Consider the following 20,279-nt stretch of genomic DNA (forward strand, 5'->3'; position numbering starts at 1 on the left):
CATTACCCAGCAGGGCCTCAGCAACCAAGGACTTACAGGCAGGGGTAGGTTGAACGCTACTATGTGCCAAGCTCTATCTGCTATTACTGCATGTAATTCTCACATTATTTTTTACAGTAGATATTATCCTTATTTTACAGGAAAAAAACAGCTCAAAGAGATTCACTCTTCTAAAATCGTCTGTATTCTTGGGCAAAGAAAATCTGGCCCCAAGATCATTTCCAATACTGTTGTCAAATTTTGTTAATAATTGCCATTACCTCAAAGAAATGTAAATGAGTTGAGGGTGTGTCTGTGGGACTGACTCAGTTATCCTACCAAGGTGGGTTCTGATGCTGCCATCTACCTGGTGCCATCATCTGAATTCTAGGAAGAACCTTAGGAGGAAGGGAGCTTCCTCCAAAGGACTAACTTTGCAAATTTCTTATTTTTTGCCAGCTTTATTTGCAAATTTAAACCTATGCAATGATACAGAATACTCCACCTTGTTAGATTTTGAACTTGATAGAAACTGAGGCCAACAGTGAGCTAATTGTTTCACTTAATCCATGATAACGTCACAAGTCCCAGCCCATGCTTTTCTCTTTGCCTTTTCTAACCTCTCTTCTGTGGACTTTCTTTTGACCCTGCCATGTCTTAGGTACCTAGCACTTTCTTGGTTTTGAAAGACATGCTCTCCTTAGTTATCAACTAATCCCTGCAGAGAAGGTACTCGAGGGTGTGTGTTTGTTCCTTTCGAAGGATTTTATGTTGCTGTTGTGAATACTTGAAAGGCTTTGAGTGCTAAGCAATGGAATTTAGGCGTGGTGACTAGATAGATTCCTTGGTTTAGGAATTGTTTAGGGTTGTAGGAGTGGGTTTATCCAGCACCATTCCCATGCCTCCATGTAGGTCCCACTCAGTTGAAGTCCATCCTTGGATGTTTCCCTTGTGAATGCAGTGCATTAGGTTTTTGGAGAAGCATCTGGTAGTTGGGTACTAATGACTTTTACCTGGCAGTGATAGCAGTTGGGTTTGCTTTTCTGGCCAGGACTTAGAGAGGAAATATGCCGTATTGGACATTGGCATCAGCACCTTGCCCACCTCCAGTCAATGTCCATAATGTATTTTAGCTGTTGGCCTCCCTCCCCAGAGACAATAGGAAGAGGTGCTTTTAAAGTAGAGGAGGGGCTGGCCCCGTGGCCGAGTGGTTAAGTTTGCGCGCTCCGCTGCAGGCGGCCCAGTGTTTCGTTGGTTCGAATCTTGGGCGCGGACATGGCACTGCTCATCAGACCACGCTGAGGCAGCGTCCCACATGCCACAACTAGAAGAACCCACAACGAAGAATACACAACTATGTACCGGGGGGCTTTGGGGAGAAAAAGGAAAAAATAAAATCTTTAAAAAAAAAAAAAAAGTAGAGGAACACCTCTTCATTATAATTTTGGTCCAGGAGAAATCTATATTTTGTACTTCTTTCTCCTTTAGTACATTGCTAGAATTATTACAAGCCAATATAGGTCGTACAAGGACCTTTTTGGACTCAAGTATTTTTAGTTACTGATCTAAATCAGAGTTGGACAAAAGGTTTCCATGGAATTTGTCTTTTCCATAAAGATAAAAATCTCTGTTTATTATTAATCAGTACCATTTATTAAGTACAATACTTACGATGTATCAGGCACTGCATTAGATAGTCTACATATATTTAGAGAAACAATATAGCAGAATATTTAAGAGCAAACTCTCTGGACTGATGAGTTCAAATCCTGACTGCCTCATACTAGGAATGTAACCTTACACAAATTACCTAATCCCTCCGTGCCTCAGTAATAGGCATCTGTTTGGAGGATTAAATGAGTTAATCTAGGTGAAGTGCTTAGAGCAGTCTCTGATACCTGGTAATAGCTCAATAAATGTTTTTCTAATTCTTCCAGTAACCTCCAAGGTAAATATTGTTATCCCCATTTTAAGATGAGGAAACTAAGACTCCAAAATTAAAGACTATCTCTGAAGTCACACAGATAGTGACTGGTGGCACTGGTTTTAAACTCAGGGCTGTCAGATCTCAAGCCCCCTCAACACTTCTCAGCATAGAAGTTTGGGTTATTTTTCTGTTTTCTCAGCTTATGTCTTTGGGGACTGCAAAAGAGGCCCTGGTTTATGACATACTGCTGAGCACATCAATCATTTTTTACTCAACATTTATTACATGTGTAAATATCTTCTGCAAATGAAGTAGCAGAACTCTACCAAGGAACAGGGGTTTATGGACATTTAGTCTATGGAATTAGAAAATTTTGTGACTGTATATTAAAGGGAAGATCTGAAATAACAAAGCTTTACCACAAATGTGTGTGACTCCTGATCTCCCAGAGAGGGAAGTGCCAGGAAGTATTAGGGGCCTAATACTTTTCCTGGCAACAATCCTGCTTCTCTCTGGGAGGGTTCACCACCCTCTCTGTGTCTGAGGAGACACAGCACATTTATTTTATGGCATGGCAGGGCAGTCAGGAGAGCATTTATAACTGTTCTCTACCAAGTTGCACCATACACCCAACTTTCGAGTTTACGTTCTAGAACAGGGTCCTCCTGGTAGGCAGAGATCTAATCTCAGTCTTAAAGTACTACTGGTAGAACTCCAAGTTGATTGTTGACACTATCTGCCAGCAGGCACTCCCAGGGAAGACAAACCCTCAAACAATGATCTTCCCTCTCCTACCGCACTGCTGTCTTCATATACTCACCCAGGGACTTGAAGGTTCCTCTTCTGCCTGTTCCTTCAGTGTTACGTGTCCTCGGAGTTCCTGCCTGATCTCTGTTTCTCACTGTAGTTCACGTCCCCTACTCCCACCCCTCCCAACCCCAGGCAATCTCCTCCTTCCTCACCCATAACTCTACTAACCCTTTCTATGTTAAATCCTCAGTTCAGATCTTTCTCTCATGCCTCAGGTCCTTATCGCTCACCAACCACTGGACATCTCCACTTGGACATCCCATAGATACCTCCAAATCAATCAGTTTAAAACTGAGCTCATTATCCTTTCTCTCCTGAATCATCTCCTTTCCCACCCAAATTTGCTTCTCCCACTGTGTTTGTAATCTGTTCTTCATACTACAGCCAGAGGGATCTCTCTAAAATGAAAATCTGATAATGTTTCTCCTATTTAAAATCCTTCAGGGGCCAGCCCCGTGGCTGAGTGGTTAAGTTTGCACGCTCCACTTTGGCAGCCAGGGGTTCGCAAGTTCGGATCCTGGGTGCAGACCTAGCACTGCTCATCAAGCCATGCTGTGGTGGTGTCCCACATAGCAGAACTAGAAGGACCTACAACTAGAATGTACAACTATGTACTGGGGGGCTTTGGGGAGAAGAAAGAAAGAAAAAAGAAAGAAAAAAAGGTTGGCAACAGATGTTAGCTCAGGGTCAATCTTTAAAAAAATAGATAAATAAAATCCTTCAAAGGCTACTCTGGGCCCTAAAGATAAAGTCCATGCTCCTCAAGAGGAGTAACAAGGCCCTTTGTGATCAGATACCCACTCCCTCCAACTTCGTGTTCTCTTTCCTGCTCACCTCCCTCCAGCCCCCTCCCTCACCTCCACCACACACACTTTAGGTTCTAACCCATTGAACTTCTTACATGTGTTCCTGGCATGGGTCCCATTCTCTTGGCCTCTAGGCCTTTGCTTAGGCTGTGCCATCTGCCTGAGCCCCCACCTCTGCCAATCAAGCCCCTTTCCCTTGGTTAATATTTACTTATACTTTAGAGGTCTCAATCTAGATATCCCTTCTTCTGGAAGATCCCTCTGCCTGATTCCCCATGTTTATGCTAAATGCCTCTCCCAGGTGCTCCCATCACACCCTTCACTTGCCCAGGTATTTGCAAATTTAATTGTTGGTCTTTTCTACTAGACTGTAAGTTCCCTAAGGGGAGGGCCCATATTTAGTTTGCTTAATGTTGTATCCTCAGTGCCTAGCAAATGAATGAATGGAGGCTGCAAATATATAAAAAGTAATATCTCACAAAAGTGTGGAGACCCATTTCATCAGGTAAAAACACCAATATGTATGTGTGTGTATATATAGTGTAGAGCAAGTTTTTCCTTCTTGGTGTTTTGGATGCTACTTGCTGCTATTATGAATGACACTAATAGAAGTGGACAGGTGTTTGGTAAGTTTCTGTAGAAGAGGGGGAAGCTGCTGGTGTGCAGAGCATTCTGGGGATGCTATTTCTGGGACCTTGGGCCTATTGCTCTCCTGGCTATCGGTGGTGAGCGTGTCTACCTCACAATGGGGCTGAGAAGGCAGTTACCTGTGAAACATAAGGTGAGGGATGTGTCTTTCATCTTCAATGGGGAAGTAGGGTACTTTGAACATTCCCATTTAGTCCTCAGTGTAAATAATTGTATATATTTTTTCCTCCCTAACAGCAGGTTTTTGATAAGAGGGAGGAAATGGCAGGAAACATGGTGTCAGCAGGGTCCTTGGATTTCCAAGCCTGTTTAGATGGGGTTTGTCCCTAAAGTGGAGTCTGAGATATTTTAACATCTGCCTCAAGTTTGCCGGTGCATCTGGACTGCAGATTCTGTGATGCTCAAGCATTCTCCTGTATTGGTGGGGAGAGAAGTTTGACATTTCCCAAAGGATTAAGTGTTGGTTTTGGTAAAGAATAAAGTGCCATGTATGTTGAGCTGCTCTATGAGGATTGTTCATCTTTGTCACCTTTATGGATCCATTGCAAAATAAATGCAAAGCAAGGGAGACCCAGTGCTCCACTGGTCCCCCGAGCAGAGGTGAATGTAGTGTCAAATGATGGCCCTTGAGCTCCAGGGTCCCCTACTTACCTGAGCCTTGGCAGTGTGTTTACAAGATCGTCGTAAAATTTGCAGAAGACATTTTAACTACAATGAGATCGTTGGTTAAGACCACTCTCTTTCTACTCCAACTTCCGTTGATGTCAGGTGCCCCTGGAGTGGCCATGGGCATCTTTGGATCCAGCTAAAGAGAAGTGGAGTTGGGGATACTTTTGGGTTGGACGGACATACTTACGTTGTTCATGGTCTCTTCTGTATACAGTTGAGTTGCTGCTGTCCTGAGCTAGCGATAGCTTCCAGGAGTATTCCTAAAGACTCTTGTGCCCACTCATTAGGACAGGACATCAAGAACATGTCAAAGCTTTAAGCTTTAGGTCCTACAATATGTGGATCCACCTTCTCTCGAGGCATAGTTCTCAGGCCATCTAGAGTCTGTGCCAATCTGTGGACACCCCAACTTGGGATCCCAAGCAAGAGAACACTGGCAGAGGATCCTTTGATCCCCTACCCCCTTGCATTGCATTCAATTCTATGTAGTACCACCCTGTCAACACCAATGAGGTGTTGACTCATTCTGGGAAAGCTTTCGGCTTGATCCTGCACTATTGTTTGAGCTAGAATTTAGTTGAGAGCATTTTTATTTACAAGGAAAAAAAAATGCATCAGCATCTTTTTTTTGCACTTGCTGTTATGTCCTCTCTGCTTTTGTAGCTATGTCTGTAAAGTAAAAATGGATATGAGTGGGATGACATGGTCCTTGATCTGTGTGAATTCCTAATTTAACCCTTTCTACAACCACTTATTTGGTTCATTACAAAGAGTTATTCTTTCAGCCTACTAGTGTATTTGTTGTGGTGGTTTTATAAAATATATTTTTACTGGAAAGCAACATATTATATTGTAATAATGTAAAAGTATTAATGCTTAATGTAGAAAACAAAATTATTCATAATCCAATGACTGCTAAGTTTGTTGTAAATTCTTACCTTTGTTTGCTTATGGTTATGCAATATTCTGTTTAACTTATTTAAAAATTGTTTTGACAGAAGTGGGATCGTATCCATGTTGCTTTGCGACTTGCTTTTTACACCTATCAGTGTATCATCGATATCTTTCTGTATTCTTTTTAAGGGCTGGATAGCAGTTTTTGTCTGGTGATATCATTAATTTAATCAATTCCTTAGGGTTGTTTTCAGTTGTTTTACTATAACAAATGGTGCTGTAATGAGCATCCTTGTTCATATATCTTTGCACACCTTGGAATTTTTTTCCCCCAGTAATAGAAATTTCTAGCAGTAGAATCCCAGGGTCAAAGGATATATACATTTAAAAATGTTAATAGATGTTTCCAAATTGCCCTCTAAATCATTGTACCAATTTATAGATTCACCAGTAATGTATGAGAGTGCACATTTCTCTATACCCCTGTCAACCTAATAGTATCAATCACTTTAATTTTTTCAATCTGAAAATGGTAGCTAAGGGTCCCTTTAATTTTTATTTCTTTAATAGGTTGAATGTCTTTTCATATCTTCGTTTATTATTGTATACTTCTGTGACTTGCCTGTTCATATTCTTTGCCTGTTTTTTTAAAAAAATTGACTTATTCTCTTATTGGCTTGTAAGAGTTATTTGGAATTACTTGAGATATTAGGCCTTTGTCCTCCTGTAACACTTGATTGCAAAGGACACTTGCTATTGCATTGTAAACTCTTTAAGTTCTCCTATGAAAATCCGTTGGAATATAGTCAGTGATGCTGTATGTAAATTAACAAAAATAAATGGAGATGTTTCATATAGCTAAAAAATTAGAGAGGTGGGCATTGGTCCAAAATTGGTTTGGAAGGTAATTTTGTTCTTTATTAGCAGAGAAGTTGTCACTCTTCTTCCCTAAACCAAGGAAGGAGACCAAATCTGAAGCGAGGGTCCCCTTGCCATGTTTACACAAAGCTCTGTGATGAGAAATTAGTCATTGTTCTAGCAGATAGTGCATGACATGAATAGTTTGTTTTTATTTTTCATGATCTTACTGCCCATTACCAGGCTCACCATTTAACATTTATATCTAGAAAAGTTAGAAATACTTTAATTTTATAGGAAACTAATTAATGATTTTGAAGTGCTTCTGAATTTAGCACCTAGATCAAATTATGTTAGATGTTTTTCATGGAAACTATTGTATTCTCTTATTTTGCATGGTTAACCCTTACTTGCTCATAATTCTGATACATATTGAGTATGACAAATCAATATTTTAAATATACATTAGACTTGCTGTAAATATGGGGATTATTAGAAAACAAGAACCTCTGGATTTGAAGTTGCAATTTGACAGTACACTGGCTGTATCTGCCCCACAGACATTCCCTCATATTTTAAGAACTATTTTGAGCCAGTTCCTAATGCTTATAAATAGTTTCATATAAAACCAGATTTCTGGTTTCTCTTGAAAAGTGAAAATTTTGGCAATAATGGATGATATGCATGTTAATAATGAACTAGAAGTGCATAGTGGCTGTTGTTTTTAGATGGGGTAAGTGGTCTCCAGTTTGCCACAGCCCCAGCCTACTTGACTCATTTCTGTAGATTATGTAGTTTGCTCTTTTTTTATTTATAGGCAAATAAAAATATAAAAAGGCGTGTATGTAAAAAAAATTCCTTAATTTTTTCATTAATAAGTTAATGAAGACATCATAAAGCTGCTTCGCTTTATTGGATTTTCTGGTCCATTCGTCTCCTTAAAAAGTTGGTAAGAAATACAGAGATATTAGAAGCAGTAAACATCCCAGAGATATTAACTTTCTTCTTCACAAATTTTACCAACAAAGCACTCCCTTGCTCGGTGAAAAAGAAGATGGCTGGAAAGTTTTACACTTCCTGGAGTTCCCCTATCTTACGCTGTAATTTCTTTAGGTCTTTCCGTACTTTATATTTCTCTAAATCCATCTTTGTTTTCTGTATTTGTTGGAGGGAGCTGAGAGAGTCATGAATCGATTGAAATCCTGGAAGATGATATGAGAATAGGTATACTTAAACAATGCATTAGAATTTTTTTTCTTTTACGAAAGTTGATAATCAGCAGTCCTGCCATAATTGATCATCATTTAATTCAAAGCATATTAAATTCTATTAAGGCCAGTCTGAAAGTGTACAATAATCTATTTCTTATAGTCATGAAGATGCATTAGCAATAGTGTTTCAACTTGTGTCTGGCTTCATTGTGAAAATTCAATTCTTCCTCTCCTTCCCTCCCTCCAAATGTATTGCATAATGAAATAATTCTGTATTTCAAGAGAGAAATTTAAAATATTTTCTTCTTTCTATATACTTTGGCAAGAGATTTAGATGATCCCTTTTTTTTTTATTCTTGTTACCAAATTGAAGATAAAGACCACAGATGAGATTTTAAAACTTCTCTGAAAGTAACCTGTTTGAGGGACAAAAGGAGTGGCCACCAGCTGCTCCCCACCCTCGGCCCATATTGTATCTCTCTTGTGCAAATCTAGTCAGTCACTAGCACAGACCTACCAGACCTCAAGCTTCTGAGGTACAGTCCATTTCTTATTCACTGGGACCTTTCACGTAGTCACCTCTCAACACATTTTTATGAAAGGCATAAAAGAGCAAACCATTAATTTGGAATCCCCTTTTGCTAGAATTCCCAATTAGTAAAATGCGGAAACATGTAGATTGCAAATTCCTCTTCAACTCATCCTGGGGTTGTACTAATGGAATGAATAAAATTAAATCTCTGGTAATTCAGTAGAGAGCAGGGCCCTAAAAGAAGGGCAGTTAAGTTTGGGTCATGATTCCTGGCCAGGTAATTCATTATGTTGGTTTGGCGGTGGGAGTTGGGGGTAGGGGTGGTGAGGGTCAGATTTCCAGGCAGCAAATTTAATTTATATGCCAGGAACAAAATGAGACCACACTGTCTTCCCAAGACACCTCCAAGGCATCTCTATAATAAAGACCAAAATTTGGTAGAATTTATGTGAATTTTTCTGAGATCTAGAGGACAGAAAATTAGTTGGGGCTTTCTCTAATAAAGGAACCTTCTGATTCCTGGTAATTCCCTCTGAATTGTGACTCGAGGCAGATGGCTGCTCCACAGCACCTATCCTACATCCTTCCCTTTGACAAATTAGATGAGCCTTTCAAAGTAATCCTCTTTGATGTTAGCGCAGCTTGACACTGCTGCCATTAACCTCCTTAAGAAGAAAAACAGTCATTATACTGGACTCTCTTAATTCATCTCTCTTTCTCACTGCTAAAGGTCAAGTCTCCAGTCTGACATCTGTCCAGGCTCATTACCTGCAGTTCAATGAGGGGCATTTGATTTAGGCTTCTAATTTCATGATATACCCACAAGTCAAGTTTTGCTGATCTCCAAGGACTTTCCAAGACTAAGAATTCTATGATCTTAGCAAAAGATCTCACAGCAGTGGCAAGCTTATGATACTGCCAAGTGTGAATGAAGAAAGTGAACTTATTTACCTACCTTCCAGTAGTATGCTGACATTCTATGGAATATTTAGGAAACTCAGATTAAATGTGAAAGGAGGTCACTAATGACAAGATTGATCCTGGCCATTAACTCAAAGTAGAAAACTGAGGGATTGGATAGGAAAGGACTGATGTTGTCAATCAAAGGTATCTGCTCACCTGATTGATATTCATTCTGCATTTTCTCTAATTCACCCCAGATGTGCTTTTCCATGTGGTTCATCTTTTTGGACAGTTTATTTTCTATATGCTTTACTTTGTTTAGTTCTGCTTCCTGTTTCTGTGTGTTAATGAAATTCTCTAATTTGCTTGAAAGCCGCAGTAATTTTTCTTCCATTTTATTTTCAGACTTTTCCTAGAAAAGATAGCATGTGATAAAACACTGCAGAAAATAAAACCTATGTGGATTTGTAATTCAGCTTAAAGAACATATTTAACAAACTCACTTTTTCTTGTTCAATGTGAAAATTCAAACCAACTGCCCTTGTATCTAAAACTGTGTTCACAAATGTAAGAGTTCATCCCTTTGTTTGGTCTTGTTTTTTTGTAGTTTCTGGAATTCTACGTGTTATGAGAGAAAAGAGAGGGCTGAAGTCTTCCTGAAATCCCTTGAGGACTTGGCATTTTAGCCTAGTGTTCAAAGAAGTGTAGTCAAGGAAGGCGTTTTGGATCCTGCTTGACTGGAGCTCCTTGAACATCCTCCGAAATGTTAGATGTCATTATTCCCTTGAGCTTCCTATCTCCATGTGGACTGACTTCAGCAGGAACGGCGATTCTCTGCCCATGCTGTCTATTAGAATTACCTGGACCTTCACACCCCTCCCCCAAATTCTGACTTAATTGGTCTGTGGAGCTCAGAAATTGTAGTTTAAAAGCCCTCCAGGTGACTCTAATGTGCAGCAGGGTGGGGACTGTGGAGGCAGCCTGAGGCTAATTAGCTTCTCTGCTCCTCCTCGATCCCCTCTGGGGAATTTGGTACAGGCATAGGCAAGACTAACTTGGTTCTCTCTTTAACCCTGCCTGCCCAGGAATGATGGATTCCAGTCTCTCTCTTCCTTGTGGTGAGAGGCTTCTTCCTGCAGGTGACGCTGTGGTCGCCTAGTGCTGCCTAGAACTGGTGGAGGAGTCTGCCAGAATCTGAGAAAGAGCTAGTAGTGCAGAAGTGTTCAAGCTTTATTGCGTCTAAGCATCACCGGGGAGCTTGCCTAGAAGCCCCCAGAGGATCTGATGTCTCAGCTCCAGGTTGGGACCAGGAATCTGTGTTTGTTAAAATTCTCTTTAAGTTATTCTGGTACAGGTAGAGCACACTCAGAAATGTGGGTTCACAGAGTTGGGGAGTAGCAAACAGGACCAGAAGGCAGGCCTCTGGAGTCCTATTCTGGTGATGAAAAAAGTAAGTTACCAACACAGTGAAGGTTGCTGTGAATGTTGAAATGTAACTTTCAAGACCTTTACTCATTGCTAACATCCAGAGAATAACCCGGCGGCTGCTTACTTCATGAATAACAGAACTCCTTACCAGTTTCTCCTGGAGTAGCTTCAGACACTGATTGATATGGCCCAGGAGGTCTTGTTGATATTTGATGAACTGGTTTTCTGTCCATTTTTTCTTGTTCTCAACTTCCTCACACAGATTATTTGAAAGTGAATTAAATCTAAGGGAAAAAGTAGTTTGTTCTATTTTAATAGGTAAATTTAAACATACACCCAAAATTTAGTATTAAAAAGTCTGCCATTTTTTCAGAGGATGAGGCTGTGTGTCTAGCAAGTACTTAAGTGTTGGTGTGGGAGGTGGGGCAGGGGAGCACACTCTGAGTCCCTGCCCTGAGCTCGTGTTCAGCCCAGCTGCTGACAACACCCCTCCACATACCTGAAAATACATACACACAGCAACAGGGACACAGCCACACAGAATGCATGTGTCATCCATGCCGACTTCCTCTCAGGGCCCAGGGCACATTGCATGTGTGGGGAAGAAATAGTTTGGTAAGTCACTTGGGGTGGGAGTGTTATTCTGTAGTGGGGGTTTGGGAAACTTTTTATGTAAAGGGTCAGATAGTAAATATTTCAGGCTTTGTGAGCCATATGGTCTCTGTTGCAACCACTCAGCTGTGCAACGACTCAACACTGCCATTGCAGTGGGAAAGCAACCGTAGGTGATAAATACAAATAAGCATGGCTTATTTACAAACAAATAATAAACAGATGAGCATGGTTGTGGCCTAATCTAACTTTATATCCACTGAAATTTTCATTTCATATAATCACATATTGTGAAATATAATTTTTTATTAAAAAATTTATTAGAAAGTGTGAAAAACCTTCTTAGCTGTGGGCAGATTTGGCTAAGAGGGGTAGTTTGCAGAACACCTGCTCTACAAGGGCCACTATGAGGCTGAGGGAGGAGCTGGACCAGAGAGGCAGAGAGGACTTGCGTCATCTAGGGGAGGAGAGAAAAGGCTGGGGTAGGAAGGGGGAAAGGGAGAAGGAAGAGGGCCCCATAAGGACTTTGGGATAGCAGTGGTTGTCTTTTCTGTCTGAGGCGAAATCTTCAATAAAGTCTCCATAGCCACCAGTGGGTCTCTGAGTGGTTTCTTTGGGAGGTTGGGTGGGGGGAGGGCTTAAAGAGGTGTTGGGTTACTCATGTGGGGCAAAAACAGAAATAATAGGCAAAGGTGCAGGAAGGGACTACTGGCATCAAGATGATGCATCATAGGAGTATGAAATAGAGAATGAAAGATTTTTAAAAATGGAAGGGGATGTTATTACAGAGATTAAAAGTGTTGGAATTATATATCATCAATTTGAAGAGTCACTGCAGAGTGGCTGAGGGTTTGAGCAGAACAGGGAATCCACATCTGTAGTGACTGAGAAATATGGGACTGAGAAGAAGTGGGATGAGCTTTGGGGACCAGCAAGGGGTATATGTATATATTTTCTATGTGTGACTTGCTCATGGTAAAATGTTAATTTCAAATTCTCTTTTATTTATTTATTTTCTTCAAGATTGGCCCTGAGCTAATATCTGCTGCCAATCTTTTTTTTTTTTCTTCTCCCTAAAGCCCACCAGTACATAGTTGTATATTCTAGTTTTAGGTCCTTCTGGTTCTGCTATGTGGGACTTCACCTCAGCATGGCTTGATGAGCCATGCTAGGTCTGCGCCCAGGATCAGAACCAGCAAAACCCTCAGCCACCAAAGCGAAGTGTATGAACTTAACCATTCGGCCATGGGGCCAGCCCCTTAAATTCTCTTTTAGAATAGGCAAAATATTAGATTAGCAGGAACAATGCATGTTGTTTGTTATTGAGAATATTCAGACTACCTTGCAACATGTGGGTGGCTTGAAATAATAGTTGCTTTAGTGTTTTCAGTAAAAATTATATGCAGATAATTTAGTTTGTGATTTTTATTATTGGAAATTGCTTAAGACATGCTAGATATATACTGCATGCCTCTCTAGCTCTCCTGAAAAAGTGTTTGGATGAAGAATTGGAAAAGACAAGTTATGTGAGGCCATTTTCATTTTTATTTAGATCAAGGATTATTTAGCAATGTATGGAGACATTTTTGGTAGTCACAACTGGGAGGTGCTACTGACGTATAGTGGATAGAGGCCGGGGATGCTGCTAAAGTTCCCACAATGCACAGGACAGCTCCACAACAAAGAATTATCCAGCCAAAACGCCAATCAAAAGCACCGAGGTTAAGAAGCCCGGATTTAGGTGATGAAATCAAGGACTGGGAAAAGTTAATTTTCTAATAGTTAGATTAGTTATAGTATAATAGCTAAATTCTAATCTTCATCTCTCTGAATTATCACATTGGTTTGACATAGAGTTATTTTCCACTCAGAAGGCATACCTTGCTTCAAGTGAGTACCTCAACTGTGAAGAAGATGAAGTTGATCCCTCTTCCTGTTCTTGGTCTAATCGTGATTTCCAAACACCTGTGCTACTGGCTAACAGCTGTTGGATCTCAGACAAATAAGTTTCCAACTCATACATGGACAACCTCATTTTAGCCAACTGTTTCCTATGTCTGGAGTACTCCTGCCCTCATTTCATTCAAATTTATATTCAAGCACTATTTTATCGCGGAAGTTTTTTGGGGTTTTTTTTTGCCACACCAAAAAACAAACAAAAAAATCCCTCTCCCCAGCTGACTCTCTAGTCCGTTACTCTACTTTTTCTCCAAAATGCTCATCAGCATGCACTAGATGCTAATTGGTGTGCTCCTCCACGAGAACCTCAGTTCTGTGAAACAAGGGTTCTGCTTTGTGCATGGCTGTAAGCAATGCTTGGAAAATAGAAACTGCCCATTGAATAGCTGTTGAATAAATGATGCATTCTTTCTCATACAATGCTTTTGTTAGGGCTGTTTACAAATAGCAAATCATAGACTCGTCAAGTTATTTAGAGACCTAATCTTCAATTTTCATCTTCCCTTCCCTGTCTCTGGTGGAAATATTAATTAATAGTAATGGTTAAGGGGGACAGCACATTCCTAGATAATCAATGTAGCTTTACACGTGAGAGTCTAGCCTTCAGTGCTCACCTTTACTGTGTAAATAAAGGAGAGCATTTACTCTCTTCACTGATACAATATTAACATCCCTCTGAAAACCAAGGACCACTAAATGTGCCCAAGTAACATCTCTGGAAGGGCACGTGGGTAATTGAAATTCTGAAACTAAAATAAAACGATAAAGAATTAATTACTACTTATGATCCTTTTATTACAAGGTTTTGCCTGCAATTGGAGACTCACTTTCCTGGTAACAATCAGAAGTCAGACTCTGTCTGTTGGTAGTTTATTAAAATATGAAAGCATTTTTTAAAAAGCATTCTCCTTGAAATATAAAAAGGATAAACGAATGTTTGTATGTTTTTTTCTTTCCTTAGACTTTTTCCTGACATAATAGACATGATTTTCCATGTAAGAATATACATGTATATACACACACATACACACATACATACAGTGTCCTTTTTCTGTTTTATGCTTATATTAATAGGGAGGAAAGTGTAGAAGGATACACCCCTGGTGTTAGCATTGGTTACATTAGGAAGCTGAGGTGGTGACATCTTTTTTCATCTTTGTTTTATTTTGTTTTTTACAATGAATGCATATTACTTTTTAATTTAAAAGAGTCCATGGAGAAGATTTAAATAAAAAACAGTCAATTGTGTAATTAAATGAATTATTAGAGCTCATAAGTATTTGCCTGGGGAAAAATCTGGCTTATAAATTCAATGTTACCTACTGTAATACTAATGAAATTTGAAGACTTCATTATTTCAAGTGAGAAAAAGATTCAAGTTTATACTATTACAAAAGTGTCCAGATTCAGGTTTAAACTCTTTAGGTGATTCATCTATAAGCCAATTTCCCACAAGATTGAAAGGTGAACAATGATTCAGCATCATCAATAAAGCAGTTGCCCTAGATCTCAAATATTTCCTTTTCCCCTCGTTTTTGTTAATATCCTGCATCCCTTTAAACCAATCTTCCATTTCAGATTATAAGTTCCACTTCTCCCCCAATAAAATCAATTTTTAAACAGTACTTCTAGGAACAGTTTACTTTTCTACTTCTTTTCTTTATCTTCATTATAAGCTAAAGCGATTAGATCAAGCACCACACAGGTACTTACTGAGCATCCTCATTGTACTGGAATTTAAGAACCTAGATATCCTTCTTTGTTTTTTATGACAATTAGCCCTGAGCTAACATCTGCCACCAATCCTCCTCTTTTTGCTGAAGACTGGCCCTGAGCTAATATCCGTGCCCGTCTTCCTCTATTTTATATGTGGGACGCCTGCCACAGCGTGACTTGACAAGCGGTGCGTAGTTCCGCACCCGGGATCCGAACTGGTGAACCCCAGGCTGCCAAAGTGGAATGTGCAAACTTAACCGCTGCACCACCGGGCCAGCCCTAGATATGTTTTTTTAGGGTATGAAGAAAGTGGATCTCTTCTGTTTACTCAAGACATTTACTTCTCTGAGTTTTAATGATGACTTGTTTTTCATCAGTTTCTAGGACACACATATTTCCCAATTTAACATCTCTGAAATCAGGTGGTGTCTTAAAGTGATGGTGTGCTATGTTTTAATTGTTATCTTCATGTCTTAGAGGTACAAAAACATAATGGTGCATCTTATAATCAATGACACTTAGATCAATTGTAATACAGTAGAGATGGGGAAAATTGGAGAAAGCAGAGTATATTCAGAATACTGGGTTTGACCAAGACCTTAAACCCAAGGGATGTGGGACAGAGGAAAAAGAACAGGGGTAGAAGGGGCGGATAATACCATCCAAGTGACTAGAATTTTCTTTTGCCTGCACCACGATCTCAGGAAATGGTGGTCATGTAAACAAGAAAGGAGGATTTGAGGACAAGGAGGCCAGTAATTTGAATGTTTGTGCATTGTCTCCTTTACTGCTTTCTCCATTGCCTGGGGGACAACTCAGTGTCCGATGGAACAGAGACCAGTCTTAAAACAGAGATGACGTAAAGGAGCAAGTAGAGGATCTCAGAAGAAATCTTAAAAGAAAAGTTTGCAAATCAAAGTTGTTTTAAAAATTGATAATTTTGTGGAATCAATATATTCCATAAGGGGTTACACTGAGGCAATTTAATATACAATTGATAAGTTAGAATGACTCTATAGGAAAGGTCAGGATAAGTATCAATTCAGTTCAGATGTTATGCAGACAAAGAGAATGACAAAATTAGTAGCATATTTCTTATTTTATTGTGAATATTGTATAAGTTATTTAGTGCAGACTGTTTTCTTCCTTAGTTCGTTGCTTTATTTCTTGGCCAGGTTCAAATTGCTGGGATAGGTTTTTATTTAATGCCAACGCTTTCATTAGGCAAAACCCTTTGGAATACATTTAACAGAAGTCAAAATCTTCCATTCACTTACTTGAACTCCAAAATGTTCATTTCGTGGCGATAATCCCCCTGAAGCATCTTGAAATTTGAGATTTGCTCAGAACTGGAAGTCTCTAGCCTTCCTAAGAGCTGCATTACCTAATGAAAGTGGAAAAGGGAGCTATTTGTGCGTGTGAACAAGACCACGAGCACTTACGTTAATTATACTTTTTTCCTAAAGGGGCCAGGAAACAAACACACTGGAGCCTAGGGTGCATTTGTGTTTTAAAATGGTTGTTTTCAAAGGAATGATTCAACAGTGATAGAACTCTCTTCAGGGAAAGAATAATAGGGAAGTGTTCCATTCTGCTGTCTATAATGCTCTTTATGGTAATAGACTACCTAAAGATATAACAATACATTGTTATTAGTTTATCAATTTGTTAATCTGATTATTTCTTTACTTTCTATCTCCCCAGTTACCCAGTTACAGTGTAGGCCACTATATCTTCTATCACCACTGTACCCTCAGTGCACATTAGGTGACCAACAGTAAATGGTCACCAAATACTTACTGAATAAATGTTTCAATGCACAATTAGGCTCTGAGGAAAACACACAAGAGTGGCCTAAGATTAGGTCTCAGGAATTTCCCGGTAGGATTCTGACGTGAGCAGAAATGAATCCCAAGTGAAATGACTTGGGGCATTTAAGATAGGAAGAACCAAGTTCCAGTTCTGGAAGTTAGAATAAGGGTGCCTTCCACGTTGCCAGAAATGTTCAGGAAGTTCCTTTAGGTGAAAGGACTGGATTGGAAAATAGTTGCAGAATTGCAGCGCATAAAGATGACTAAACTAATCACTGCCAAGGGGAGTCAAACTACATGATTGGCTTTGGCCAAACAGAATTCAATTCCTGAAACAGATGGTTATGTGGAGAAGAGTAGACACTTAAAATCTGAGTTCTCTTAGAAAAGAAAAAGGTGAATAATGGAAGGGTTTGAATAGATAAATGTTGGGTGAGCAACCAATAGCACATGAATGATTATTTATAGGAGATACACTTAAAACAGGCTATTTTTAGGAGGTGCACTTAAAGGCAGAATTGTTAGCAACGAAATAATGGGTAAATGTATGCCTGGCAAAAGCAAAGGAAAAGAAAGCAGGTAAAGCAATAGTGTTAGATAAAATGTTATTCAAGGCAAAATACATTAAATGGGACAAAGATGGTCATTTTCTAGACGAAGAGTAGAATTCATGGTGAAAAATACTAAAGAGTTTTGAACCTTTACTTTACGTATTGAACTAAAAAGCAACAGCTGTAAAATTACAAGGATAAACTAACAGAGATGATGTATTAGTGATTTTAAATAACTTCTCTTGACTCTTTACTTGTCAAATAAGTAAAATATAAATAAGGATATAGGAAGATAGGAAAACTATTGTTTATCTAATAGATTTACACACCAAATGATCTAACTTGAAAACAGCAAACACTCATTCTTTCCCAGTACCCACTGAGCATTTGCAACTAAGCACACGTGTGACTATAAAGAAACTCTCAAATTATTCTAAAAAGCAGGAAAAGCATACCATAATTCTAACTATACTGCACTAAAACTAGAAACCAATAAGAAAAGTATAAAGAAACAAAAATCTAACTATTTGAGTTAAAAAACCTATACTCTTTTACTTCTATTGTTTAATTCCAGTGTTTCACATGAAAATGTTCCTCTCAGATCTCCCACTATGAGGAGCATAATTGGCCAAGGGCCTTGATTGCTGAGTGTAAAACCCATCACCATGTGTCAAGGCCGTACTTCCCACAGGCTGGCTGCTTCTAAGCAATGTCTGGGGAGCAGTCCTTTGATGAATGACTTTGGCTCAAGGAACTTGATGAAATTTTGTTAGAATGGCCATCTAACACCTTTCTTCCCAGTCTTTTTCACAGAAGTCAGATCTATATTGCAGTTTGATGGCTCTCTCCATCTCCTCCAGCTTCCTCCCTATTTTCCTTCAGTTTTTTCCCTCAATAAATCTCTTGCAAATCTAACTCCTTTATGGTATTTGCTTCTCAAAAGACTAACACAAGTGTCAAAGAATAAATCAACTCTGCAATTACAATTTACTTAGGAAAGGATGATGAGAACATTACGTATCAAAAGGACACAGCCATATCTATAATCAGAGCTAAATTTGTGGCATTAAATGTTTCCATAATTATCCAAGACAGAATGAAGCTATGTAAACTAACCATTCGTTTCACAAAGTTAAAAAGAGAATGACAAACCTAACCAAAGGAAAGCAGGATGAAGAAACTGATAAATTGTGGTAGGCAGAATGGATCCACAAAGATGTCTGTGCCCTAATCCCTGGAACCTCTAAACATGTTGTGTTAGATAGCCAAAGAGATTTGCAGCTGTACTAAGGTTACAGACATTGTAATAGGAGATTATCTGTCTTATCCAAGTTGTCCCAATCTAATCATATGAGCCCCTAAAAGCAGAGAACTTTCTCCAGCCGAAGTCAGAGAGAGGCAGCAGAAGATGGAGTCAGAGAGATAGGAAGCGTGAGACCGACTTTACCTTCTATTGCTGGAGAGAGGTCAATGGGAAACATCAGAAGGAAGGTGAACAGCTGGAGGAATATCAGTCCCCAGTTGACAGCCAGCAGAGACCTCAGTCCTACAACCTCAAGAAACTGACTTTGGCCAAAAACTTGAATGAGCCTGGAAGAGGATTCATCCCCAGAGCCTCTCCAAAGGAACGCAGCCCTGCTGACACCTTGATTTCTGCCTTGTGGGACCCTAAGCAGAGGATCAAGTCTAGCCAGCCAGACTTTTGACCTACAGAAACTGTGAGATAATACATTTGTGTTGTTATAAACCACTGCTGTGATAATCTGTAATGGCAGTGATAGAAAACTAATATACAAATGTTAAAATAATTAATAAGAAACAGGAAAAAATTATAGGATTGACATGTAATTCCAAGGGCTGTTTCTCTGAAAAAGTAACAGACAAAATTTGAGAGAAAACATAAATATTAAAATTAGGAATCAGAAAAGAGAGTAGTTATAAATATCTGTGATCCAAATAACATAGCAAAAACATTCACAAAGCTGAAATTAAAGATGAAATGGAAGCCCAATAATTATGCAAGACTTTAATTCATTTCTCTCAATTCAAGACAGAAGAATTAAATGAAAAAATAAGTAAGAATACATAAGACCTAACCCATAAACTACTTTTTTATAGATCAACTGAACTTTGTACCCTAAAAATACAGAATGCACATTCTTTTAGAACATGTACAAAATTTTACTCTCTGGCCACCAAAAAACCGCCTGAAAATGTTCCAAAAACCTAAAACTGGTATACACAACAAATTTTGATTATAATGAGATAAAACTAAAAATGAATACCAGGATAACAAAACAAAAACTCCTTAACTCAGGGGGAAAAACCAACAACAACTGCTATTTCAATCAAAAGAAAAATACAGTATGCAGTTGCAGAACTTCTAGGAAACAACGAGAATACTACATATCAAACCCCAGGGGATACAGGGATAAATGAATGTTCAGGGAAAATTCACAGTCATAAATTCTTATATCAGTAAAAAGAGAATGAATGTATATGTTTCAAAAAGTTAGAAAATGAACAGCAAAAGAAACTGCAGGAAAGGAAAAAAACAAAGACAAAAGCTTAAATTTGTGATTTGGAAAATAGAGTGGAAGCAGAATTTGAAAATACTTGAGGGGTCAGCCTGGTGGCCGAGTGGTTGGGTTCACTTGCTCCACTTCAGCGGCCCAGGGTTTCACCGGTTCGAATCCTGGGTGTGGACATGGCACCGCTCATCAAGCCATGCTGGGGCGGCGTCCTGCATGCCACAACTGGAGGGACCCACAACTAGGGATACACAAATATATACCCGGGGGCTTTGGGGAGAAGAAGGAAAAAAAAAAATCTTAAAAATACTTGAAAAGACTGGATCATTGGAGAATAATCAATGTAATTGGTAAGACACAACCAACCTAACTAATCAAGGAGAAAAAAGAAAAGCAGAAATAAAATGATAAAATGGCAAGGGGAAAAAACAACA

The 20,279-nt window shown here is 39.1% G+C and overlaps 1 protein-coding gene across 1 annotated transcript in view; it reads right to left on the reverse strand.

Moving 5' to 3' along the window:
- Positions 1-7,485: 7,485 nt before the first annotated feature.
- The window catches only part of FAM81B (family with sequence similarity 81 member B), a 46,107-nt gene continuing 33,313 nt past the window's right edge, over positions 7,486-20,279 (reverse strand). Inside the window, exons 7-10 of the mRNA XM_008520995.2 lie at positions 16,230-16,336; positions 10,814-10,949; positions 9,454-9,649; positions 7,486-7,793 (exon numbers count right to left, since the gene is read on the reverse strand). Coding sequence (XP_008519217.2) covers positions 7,660-7,793; positions 9,454-9,649; positions 10,814-10,949; positions 16,230-16,336 — 573 coding nt within the window. The 3' untranslated portion in view covers positions 7,486-7,659. The remainder of the gene's footprint in view (positions 7,794-9,453; positions 9,650-10,813; positions 10,950-16,229; positions 16,337-20,279) is intronic.

Source organism: Equus przewalskii, chromosome 13 (genome assembly GCF_037783145.1).
Source record: "Equus przewalskii isolate Varuska chromosome 13, EquPr2, whole genome shotgun sequence".
Lineage (NCBI taxonomy): Eukaryota > Metazoa > Chordata > Mammalia > Perissodactyla > Equidae > Equus > Equus przewalskii.